The sequence below is a fragment of the Trichechus manatus genome, unplaced genomic scaffold (assembly GCF_000243295.1).
Source record: "Trichechus manatus latirostris isolate Lorelei unplaced genomic scaffold, TriManLat1.0 scaffold00039, whole genome shotgun sequence".
NCBI lineage: Eukaryota > Metazoa > Chordata > Mammalia > Sirenia > Trichechidae > Trichechus > Trichechus manatus.
The window spans coordinates 12,301,065-12,312,917 of NW_004443975.1; the positions used below are offsets into that span (position 1 = coordinate 12,301,065).

At 47.3% G+C, this 11,853-nt stretch overlaps 1 protein-coding gene across 1 annotated transcript in view; it reads left to right on the forward strand.

Annotated features, from left to right (window-relative positions):
* The window catches only part of LOC101341649 (calpain-8), an 89,064-nt gene extending 88,680 nt beyond the window's left edge, over positions 1–384 (forward strand). The window contains 1 exon segment of the mRNA XM_012555413.1: positions 361–384. Within this exon segment, the coding sequence (XP_012410867.1) occupies positions 361–384 (24 nt within the window).
* Positions 385–11,853: the final 11,469 nt, after the last annotated feature.

Genomic DNA, 11,853 nt, shown 5'->3' on the forward strand with positions numbered 1-11,853 from the left:
TACATACATACACACACACACAAATACACATATCTATATAATCTATATATGTATATAAAAATTACATATATTTCCTATCAGAATATATATGTATGTCTGCATATACACAGACACACATGTCTATTTCTGAAAGTTTCTTTTGGGGTCTAGAGCTTGTTCTCAGTCACATTTCTCTAGTGCTCTGGCTTGAGACTAGGTGGCTTAGTTAAAGGCCTTCCCATTTCCTGTTACTGAGCAAAGACTTACTGGAGGACAGAAATACTCAAGGACCCTGCCCACGGGAGGCAGGAGAACACCCCCGCCCGAGAGCCCGTGGGGCCCTGAGAAGCGGACGCTCATCCCTGCTCTCTTTCCTTTCAGTGGCTGTGCTGCCTGTTGGTCTGACCCAGCATTTTGAACGTCGGTAACACTTCCTGCCTGCCTGCCTCTTTTCTCCCTCTTTATGATTTTGTGAATATGTACCCACGAGTGGCATGCATTGGTTACTCATACCTTCCTGCCTATTGCTGGCCTGTCCCAGCGGAGCAGCTGGGGGAAATCCTGGGCCTCTTTCCAGCAGCACTGAGCTACCCGAGCTGACACCAGGGCCACGGGGGAAAGAAATCGATTAAAGCTGTTGGCCAAAACAGTCCAACCTTTCTCTGGTGATAGGCAATCTGGGGACGGCCTTGGGTTTTCATATTTTAGGAAAGAAGACGTGGCCCAGAGCTGCAGAAAGCTCACAAATGTGGGTTAACTTCTGGGAAACGAGGCTGACCACAGCCTGTACCGCTTCCAAGGCCTCAGGAAAGGAGGCCTGCCTCAGCCCACCTGGGAAGGGCGCAGGGATCAGGCGCTGGGGAAATAGGACTTCCTTCCTGCCAGAGAAGCTGCTATATTGTGCGTGTCAGCATCTGCCAAGTGTACAGGTAAATTCTTACTGAGGGGAAGTCTTACCTGACAAATAACTAGAGGGGAAATACAATTCAGGTTAGTTTTGCTCACAGCTGAACACAGGGATCTTTGTTGTTGGTAAGAAAATATACACCACTGCCTATGGGTAGATGGGGATGGAGCTGGCTCTTAGATGCAGACTTTGGGAGCGAAATATAAAGGAAGCTGAGCTACTGGAGAACGTGCGTGCGCGCGCACACACACACACACACACCACACACACACACACACACACCACACACACACGCCACACACACACACAAACACACACAAACACACACACGCACACACCACACACACTCTGGCCCCTGTATTAGTCTGATTAAAGATTAACTTTCTACTTCCGGAAGTGGAACTAAAGGCTCTGAGGTGTCTCCTTATAAGAACATGTCTCATAAGTATGGCAAAACGCAAGTCAGCTTTAATGTTGCCTTAATATCTCCCAAGACCCAGCGGGGAAGGACAGATCGTTAACTGAAGGGGGAGCAGCTCTGGGGTCTCGCCTCTCAGGGAGCGTCTCTGGGGTCACACCACTTCAGGTAGGGTTCAGCTCATCTGGTGGTAGGAAAGGAGGTATGTTTACGTTGACGGTCTGTGAGCCTGGAAGAGAGGGTTCTTCCTTGCCCAGCTGGGGTGATGGAGCCAGAGCTGCCAGTAGCAGGCCTCAGCAGATGTGCCGAGCCAACCCTCCGGCTGCCTGGGAAGACCTTGGCCTGACCTTCCTGGGCCCAGCTGGTGGTGGTCGCCGATCTGATCCTGGGCCACTACCCAGGTACAAGCCCCCTCCCCCAATCTTTAAAAATCCAGTGCTACAAGCCAGTTCTCCCTTACATTTTATACTGGCATGGCTACCTCCATTGAAAATGCTGTATTATAAACAAGTTGCAACAGGTAGTTTTATATTTAAGGCTTATAGGCTTCAACTACTTTAGGCGATAGCCTCGTATCAAAAAAATTAGTCTTATTACAAAATTATATCCCTCTGGGGAGCCTTGGGTCCCCAGATGAGGATTGTCCTGGGGACTCTTGACCAAGATAGCCCCCGAAGCAAGGTGAAGATCCCAACACTGCATGGTTTTCCTCTCAAATACCTTGTAGTTTGCTTTATGTCCTCTCCCCACCCCCACCCCATCCCCAGATTAAGGCAGTGGTGGGTGTTGCTATTGGGATATTGGCGGTTCAGTGGCAGAATTCTCACCTTTCACGTGGTGGACCCAGGTTCGATTCCCAGCCAGTGGACCTCGTGTGCAGCACCATTTGCCTGTCACTGGTGGTTTGCATGTTGCTGTGATGCTGATATGATGCTGATTTGCTGGTATGATGCTGATTTGTGTGTTGCTGTGATGCTGTGATGCTTGTTGCTATGAAGAAGAGTGTGGCATCAGGATTGGTGGGAGACTCATTAACAACCTGCGATGTGCAGATGACATAACCTTGTTTTCTGAGCTACTGGAGAGCGCGCGCGCACGCACGCACACACACACACACACACACACACACACACACCACACACACACCACACGCTCTGGCCCCTGTATTAGTCTGATTAAAGATTAACTTTCTACTTCCGGAAGTGGAACTAAAGGCTCTGAGGTGTCTCCTTGTAAGAACATGTCTCATAAGTATGAAGCAAAGAGGACTTGAAGCACTTACTGATAAACATCAAAGACCATAGCCTTCAGTATGGATTACACCTCAACATAAAGAAAACAAAAATCCTCACAACTGAACCAATAAGCGACATCATGATAAATGGAGAAAAGATTGAAGTTGTCAAGGATCCTCAATCAACTCCCGTGGCAGCAGCAGTCAGGAAATCAAATGATGTATTGCAGTGGGCAAATCTGCTGGAAAAGACCTCTTTAAAAGTATTAAAAAGCAAACATGTCACTTTGAGGACTGAGGTGCGCCTGACCCAAGCCATGGTATTTTCAATCACCTCATATGCATGTGAAAGCTAAGCAGTGAATAAGGACGACCGAAGAAGGATTGATGCCCTTGAATTAAGGTACTGGTGAAGAATAGTGAATATCCCATGGACTGCCAGGAGAATGAACAAGTGGCCTTGGAACAAGTACAGCCAGAGTGCTCCTTGGAAGCAAGGATGGCAAGACTTCGTCTCACGTGCTTTGGGCATGTTATCAGGAAGGTCTAGTCCCTGGAGAAGGACATCATGCTTGGTAAGGTAGAGGGTTAGCAAAAAAGAGGAAGACCCTTGACGAGATGGACTGACACAGTGGCTGCAACAATGCACTCAGAAATAACAATGATTGTGAGGATGGCACAGGACCGGCAGTGTTTCGTTCTGTTGTACATACGGTCACCATGAGTCAGAACTGACTCAACAGCACCTCACGACCTAACGACAGCATGATGCTGAAAAGGTGTTGGCAGAGCTTCCAGACGAAGACAAACTAGGAAGAAAGGCCTGACGATCTACTTCTGACAATCAGCCAGTGAAAACCCTATGGACCACAACGGTCTGATCTGCAACTGATCATGGGGGTGGCGCAGACAGGGCAGTGTTTCCTTCTGTTTTGCCTGGGGTTGCCATGAGGTGGGGGCTGACTTGACAGCAGCTAACAACAACAGCAGCAGATGTTACTGTTAGGTGTGGCTTCTTCACGCGCCCTAGAAGTGTGGCGTCTCAGGAGGGGTCAGTCTCTCCTCGAATCTGGGGGTCCACACCATGGGTTCCTGAGGAAGGCTCCCACAGCCTCCTGCGCTCACCCCTCTTCCTTGTATTCACATGTCTAATTGCCTGTCTTCCCTATTCCAGTTGGATAGTTCGTGAATGCAGAGTGGTGTTTTTCTGGTTCCCCCAGAGCCTGGAACAGTGCCTGGCACAAAATAGGCATTCAATAAATGAAAAGGGTATCCCTCCCTTTGCAAGTGAGGAACCTTCCGTAGGGTACGTGCCCCACTTTGTGTGTCCAGTAAAGGAGGGGTGTGTCCTGGTCGGTCCCAGATGACACAGTTCAGGGCTGCAGAAGCCCCACAGGGAATGCTGCTGCCGTGTGGATGCATTAAAGCCGGCCTCTGGGGGCGGGGTGTGAAGGGCTGGGGAGCTCTGGGGGCAGAGAGGCTCCTGTGGAGCTCCACCCGCCCCTCCCACCCAGTGCTGTTGCCTCCTGTCGGCTGACTCCGAAGTCAGCCGATTTTTGATTTGTGTGGAGAAGCAGGTGAATGCTCTTGGATTCCCCCATCCTCTGTGAGGAGAATCAAAAGCAGCTCAGCGGTGGTTTAAGTCAGCTGGAGAGGCAACTGCGAGGGGTGAGGTGGAGCTGGGCGTGGCGGGTCACTATTCATCCACACACAACCGTCCTCCTAGCCTACGAGCCAATTTGCTTCACCTCTCAAAGGCATGGTTTGCTTCCTCGTTAGTAACCACGAGGAAACACATGTCACCACCCAGCCACCAGACCCAGCTGCGACCTGGAACACGACAGCTGAAGCTGGGATAAGAGGCATTTGGGGTATACCACGTACGCTGCGTAGTTTCACACCAGCAAGGCAATCTCCAGTGAACCCCCTTTCCCTGCGAGAGCACAGAATTAGGATTAGCTTTCTCCTCACATCCGCCTGCCAGGCAGGGCTCTGGTAATTATGCACAATCCCAGAAGCAGCTTTGAGCCAGGCTGGGAGAATCAGGCAGACAGCCCTTCCACGCGCAACAGGAGGCCCCTCCCAGTCAAGGTCCTGACAACACCCATCCAGTTTCTCAGCAGCCGGACTCTGCAGGGGTCACGCTTCGCCCTAGTCACAACTGGCAGAGGCTCACCCGCCTCACCTGGGTGGTCTCGCTCTGGCTGTCGGCTCCTCTCTGATGCCAGCTGCTCTTCTGAATTGGGGCAGCAGGGCTGTAGAACAAAGTCTTCCCTCTTCAGTCTGCTGCTGCTCTCTCTGTCTGACTAGGCTGACTTAATTCTACTTTCTTCTCACTTCAAGCTTCAACCTACCTAATTCTCAGATGTCCAAGATCTTCTCAGCTTTAGATATCCCAGTTCCCTCGAGCCCCAATCCCTGTAAATGCTTCTGGCTCTACTCCAGGGCACGGTCATTTCACCACACCCCAGTGCACTGCTTCCCCTGGGGGACCCCAGTCCCTGATCCATGTCTCTCTTCCATACATCAGCCCTTTCCTTTGATCTATGGATGTGGTTGACCTTGAGAGTCCACATAATTGACCATAGAGAATCAAGATGCTCACTGACCTCTCTGCAATTCAGAAAGACAGCATCAGAAAGGACCGAATGAGGGGAGACTCATCTACCGCTTTTTCTCTACTCTTTAGTTTCAAGTTATATGTGGTGTTACTATGGAGGACGCTGTGTGGTGCAGCAAGGATGGAGAGAACATCCTGAGTATCATCTACCTTCGATCCTGTCTGATGTGCAACCTGCCATGTCTGAGTGCTATCTCACTGGCTTTGGTCTTTGGGAAGGATACCATTAGTCATTTGCCGGTGGCAGCTGTTTGGAGAAGGAGGGCCCACCAATGGGGAAAGGGCAATGATTTATAGTTTGCAAGTTGTGAAGACAGACATTGCCCCTTCAAAATGTTGGGAGGCCTGTGCTTGGTTTGCTAGTTGTTTGAGAGTAGGACTGTTGCGGGGATGGAAATAAGGCACAGGACATCGTCCCAGCCACCGAGTTGCTTGAGGGCTAGTGAAGGCTGTTTTCTGTGATGCTCCAGTGAAAGCTGATGATGCTTCCTCCCATCTCCCTGTTATGCCCTGGGGGAGCATCCTGGGGAGATGTTTTCATTTTTTTCATTGTTGTAAAATATATATAACACAGTATTTGCCAATCCAACATTTTTCAGGTGTATAATTTAGTGGTAACAATTACATTAATCATGTTGTACAACCATCATCCATAATTATTGCCAAATTTCCCATCACCCTAAACAGAAACTCACTGCTTCCCAAACAATGGCCCCCCTCACCCTTATCTCCTTCCTCCTGCCTCTGGTCACCACTAATAAACTTTAATCTCTATACATTTGCCTATTCTTATCATTTCACGTAAGTAAGATCATACAATATTTGTCCTTTTGTGATTGACTTATTTCACTCAGCATAAGGTTTGTTCATGGATCAGGAATTCATTTCTCTTTATGACTTAGCCTGGCGAGATCCTTTAATTAACTGAAACCTTTACTTTTTGGAAAAAAATTACATTATGAACAATTTCTAATACAAAAGAAAGTAGAAAGAACAGTGTGCTGAAGATCCATATATTATCAATTAGATTTAACAATTTTTAATATTTCTCCATATCTGTTTTATCATTGAAAATATTTATCTTCTTTTTGGTGAAAATATACAAAGCAAAACATGCACCCATTCAACAATTTATACATGTACAGTTTAGTGACAATGGGTACATTCTTCACTTTGTGTCAAAAATCTCACTGTTTCTACTCAAATTGTTCCACCTCTGTTAACTTAGACCCATTGCCCCGCAGCCTTCTCATCAATGCTTTAGAGTTACTGTTGTTGGTTTGGTCTCATCTATATAATCTTTTACAAGAGCACAGTACTCAAGGCGTATGTTCTTTACTGATTGAGCTAAACTGAGTTTTATCATTTTTTGCTGAAGAAATTGAAAGTAAATCACAGATATCATGATATTTGAATCTATATTATGCATCTCGAAAAAAGGTCAGTTTATTACAGTCACAACACTATTATTCAACCTAACAAACTTAACAATAATTCTGTAATCATATCTAACAGCTATCAAACAGCAGTCAATAAATCAAATGATGTATTGGATTGGGCAAATCTGCTGCAAAAAGACTTCTTCTTTTTTTTTTTTAAACTTTTTAGTGTACTTTAGGTGAGGGTTTACAGAGCAAACTAATTTCTCATTGAACAATTAATACACATATTGTTTTGTGACATTGGTTGCTGGCATGGACTGAATTATGTCCCCCCAAAAATATGTGTATCAGTTTGCCTGTGCCATGATTCCCAGTATTGTATGATTGTGTACCATTCTGTAATCTGATGTGATTACCTTATGTGTTGTAAACTCTATCACTATGATCTAATAAGACGGATTAGTGGCAGTTATACTGATGAGGTTTACAAGATTGGATAGTGTCTTAAGCCAATCTCTTTTGAGATATAAAAGAGAGAAGTGAGCAGAGACACATGGGAACCTCATACCACCAAGAAAGCAGTGCCAGGAGCAGAGCGCGTCCTTTGGACCCGAGGTTCCTGTGCTGACATGCTCCCAGACCAAGGGAAGACTGATATGTCACAAGGACCTTCCTCCAGAGCTGACAGAGAGGGCCTTCTCCTGGACCTCATGTCCTGAATTTGGACGTGTAGCCTTCTGGACTGTGAGAGAAGAAATTTCTCTTTGTTAAAGCCATCCACTTGTGGTATTTCTGTTATAGCAGCACTATATGACTAAGACTGTTGCCAGCTCCACAGCATGTCAACACTCTACCCTTCTTGACCTTGGGTTCCCCATTGCCAGCTTTCCTGTCCCCTCCTGTCTTCTAGTACCCCGGGGCTGGTGTACCCATTTAGTCTCATTTTGTTTTGTGGGCCTGTCTAATCTTTGGCTGAAGGGTGAGCATCAGGAATGACTTCATTACTGAGCTATAAGGGTGTCCAGGGGCCATACTCTCAGGTTTTCTCCAGTCTCTGTCAGACCAGTAAGTCTGGTCTTGCAGAAGACCTCTTTAAAGTGTTAAAAAGCAAAGGTTTCACTTTGAGGACTAAGGTGCGCCTGACCGAAGCCATGGTATTTTCAATTGCCTCATAAGTATGCAAAAGCTGGACAGTGAATAAGGAAGACTGAAGAAGAATTGATGCCTTTGAATTATGGTGCTGGCGAAGAGTATTGAATATACCATGGACTGCCAGAAGAACGAACAAGTCTGTCTTGGACAAAGTACAGCCAGAATGCTCCTTAGAAGCAAAGATGGTGAGACTTCATCTCATGTACTTTGGACGTGTTATCAGGAGGGACCAGTCCCTAGAGAAGACCATCATGCTTGGTAAAGTAGAGGGTCAGCGAAAAAGAGGAAGACCCTTGATGAGATGGATAGACAGTGTGGCTGCAACAATGGGCTCAAGCACAGGAACGACTGTGAGGATGGTGCAGGATTGGGCAGTGTTTCGTTCTGCTGTACAGAGCGTCGCTATGAGTCGGAACCAACAAGACCGCACCAAACAACAACACCAGCCAATCTATATTCAGATTTCCTTGGTTGACTTCCAAAAGTATTTTTCCAGTTGGCTTTTTGAATGGGAATTCAAACAAAATCCTCACCTTGTACTTTCTAATCTAGAGCAAACATCCCCTTTTTTTCATGTCATTGGATGGTTACTAAATAATTTGACTTTTAAAAAAGAATGCTGGCAATATGAATTTGCTCTACATATTTTTCAGTCTAATTAAATCTCATGTAGAGATCCTATCCCAGCAGGCTTCCTCCATCTCCCCAGGCCACATAGGAATCTGGAAGGTTAGTTGGCATTGGAAAATGGGAAAATGGTGTCTAATTTTCATTCTACCATGATTGTCACTGATGTCCTTGCCATCCAAGCCTGCTTGCCCTTGGAGGTGGCGTCTCCTGCTCAGTGTTGATTCCAGCACTGCCTGGGCTGGGAGCCTCTTCTCTGGGGGCCCACCCTGGTCTTGGCTTTTCCTGAGCCCCTGACTAGGAAATGGGGGAGCATGTCTCTGCTGGGAGCATCTCCTTCCAGCCTCTAGAATCCTTCCTTCTGAATTCTTTCTCCCCTACTTCTTGATCCCTCCAGGAGCCCCAGCTTTCAGAGAAAAGACAGCATCAGAAAAGACGATATAAGGGGGTTATCCTCAAGCTGCTTCTGTTGGCCACCATGCTCCCCAGAGGCCAGAGAGCACGCAGCCTGCCCACCTCCTTACGCAGTGGAAGAGAAACTCACAAGGAGAACAAACTCAGCTTGGACCTTAATGAATTATTCTGAGTATTACAGAAGAAGCTAGTTGATAGACAGAGGGGAAGGTAAGACAAAGGTTGCACTTCAGACCTCTCCAAAAGGGCTGGGGCCCTCTGGGCTGGAATTTCACATCACTCATTCATTCATTTAAACACTAATCATGACCCTACTCCACCTTCAAGCAGATTTCTATAGACTTCCTAGATTGCCATCTTACTGCTAGTCTTTCTGTGCCTCAGCTTCCTCATCTGTAAAATGGGGTGATAATAACAATAATACCTTATAGGATTGTTGTAAGGATTAAGGTCCCTTGGTGGCAGAAACGGTTTGCACACGGCTGCTAACCGAAAGGTTGGTGGTTCAGATCCATTCTGTGTGCTTTTCAAAAAGCGCGCAGAATGGCGCCCTTTCCTAGGAAACGTACCGTAAGTAACAGTTATTATCATTGTTCTCATAGTTGTTATTGTTACAGGCAGAGTTTGGGTCCCGTTTGTATATTTTGAGTCTTGCCTTCTGGACTTCCCTTCGGTCCTAATCATTTTGAGGTCTAAAACAGATACTCCTGAGGTTCAGCAACATTCTCAGAGCTGATGTGTCACCAAGTGATCCTTTTACCATGGGGGCGAGGCTGTGCCTGCTCTGCCCCTCTGAGCTCTGATGGCACTGGGCCCAGGGGAGGGACACTGTCAAGGGGAGTCAGCTTCTTAGTTTCCACTGAAGGTGATGGCTCTGTGAGTAAAAGCAGAGGGAAGCAGATGGAAAATCTCCCGGATTTTGGAAGGTATTATGATCCTTGAATTTAGACTTGTGGAATGGAGCTCAGTTCAACAAGGAAGAGAGGATTAGGAGATGAGAGACATGATCTGGTGATGAAACGTAAGTCAAAATGATCCCGTAGTCAAAACTGTCCTGCTTATGCTCTGGATGGGCTTGCTAGGGAGTCTGTTCCTGAACTTCATGGCCACTAATGATGGGTTTGCACAGTGGACTTACCCAGTGAGCACAGGACACTCCCGTTTGACCGCTCGGCTCCTCAGGGCGACCTGGAGTGGAATCACCCCACCATCGCGAAGGGAGTTGGGTAGGCTCGGAGGCAGTGGAGTCACTCTCTTAAATTTGCCTCAGTAATTCAATCAGCAAACGTTTCTTAAGCACCAACTATGGGTCAGGCTCAGTTCTTGCCCTGGGAGTTAGAGGGAAGGGGTGTAAAGATGAATAAGACAGATCCCTGCCCCAAGAATCTTACTGTCTAATGGGGAGACAGACCCATATACAAGTAATAATAATATGAAGAGCGTGACATAAGTGCTGTGACAGAGGCACAGAAAGTCACGTCAGCCAAGAGGAGAGAGGGTAACGCTGTCTCAGAGATGGCTTTATGTAGGGGTGCTGGGCTTTGAAGCATGGGTAGGTAGGTCTTTGACAGATGGAAGTTCATTCATTCATTCAGTAAATATTTCTTAAGCATCAGCTATATTCTATGTGGCACCGTGGTTAAGAGCTTGGCAGCTAACCAAAGGGTCGGCAGTTTAAATCCACCAGCTGCTCCTTGGAAGCCCTATGGGACAGTTCTACTCTGTCCTGTAGGGTCGCTATGAGTCAAAAACAACTCGATGGCAATGGCTTTGGTTTGAGGTTTGTTGTTTTTTTTTTTTTTTTTAATATATTCTAGGTCCATCACCCGTCTGTCAGTTTGTTGTACTGTGGTGGCTTGCATGTTGCTATGATGCTGGAAGCTGTGCCACTGGTATTTCAAATACCAGCAGGGTCACCCATGGTGGACAGGTTTCAGCAGAGGTTCCAGACTAAGACAGATGAGGAAGAAATGCCTGGTGCTCTATTTCTGAAAATTAGTCAATGAAAACCCTATGGATCACAAAGGAACATCATCAGATATAGTGGTCGAAGATGGGCCCCCCTAGGCTGGAAGGTACTCAGAATACACAGTGGCTGTAACAACGGACTCAAGCATCCCAATGATGGTGAAGATGGTGCAGGACAGGGCAACATTTCATTCTGTTGTACACGGGGTCGCCACGATTCACAGCCTACTGGCTGGCAACTGACCACAGCAACAACAACAACGACAACAACTGCAACATATTCTAAGTATCTCATGAGTCACTGGTAGATGAGAGGGAGAAGTATTCCAGGTGGAGGGAACAGCATGAAGGATGGGAGGGATGGGAAAAGACAGAGCCCGTTTTAGGAGCCCATTTGGCTTCTGTGGAGGTTTTAGAGCTGCTCTGTGGCTCTGAGGTTGTCATCACAGCCCTGCAGGACAGCCTTTGTCAGGGAGGTTCCTTGCTTATTCCTGTCTTCTGTTCCATGATCCTGCCGATGTTAAGCAAGAGGGAAATCATTTCAGGCTTCTCCCCAAATAGGGTGAGATTCTCGGACTCCCCTAGATTCAGGTTGCTTGGCAACATCTATCCCATCCATTCCCTGGCCTGGAAGGGCCCAGAGAGCTCTTTGGGCAGCTGAGGGAACCTTCTGTGGCTGCTGCCCAGCAGTGCTCCACAGCAGCTGAATACGTAGCCAGCCCGTGGCCTTTGGAGCTATCCTCACCACCAAGGGTGAGGAAGACAGGGCCAACCTCCAGAACCACAGAGGCCCTGGGGAGTGTCCTTTATGGGAGCAGCCCTGGGTGACACCTGAAAATGCTCCCCTGGAGCTGAAAAGCAAGCTAAGTGTATGGCTGATGGAGTGCAGTAGGCCCCCTACTTCCACCTGCATCTTAAAACATTTACTACTAATTAATTTCTGAATTACACAACAATGCATTTCCTAATTCCACAGGGAAAGCACTAACAGCTATAACGGGGCGGTGGGGGGGGGGTCGTTATCTATTGCACACGTGACTCGAATGCCAGAAATGAGAGAGCAGGGGGAGGGGAGGAGGAGGAAGGGGAAAGGAGGAGGAAGAAGGAGCTGGAGACAGAGAGACTGGGAAGAAAGCGCATGGCTGACGGCAG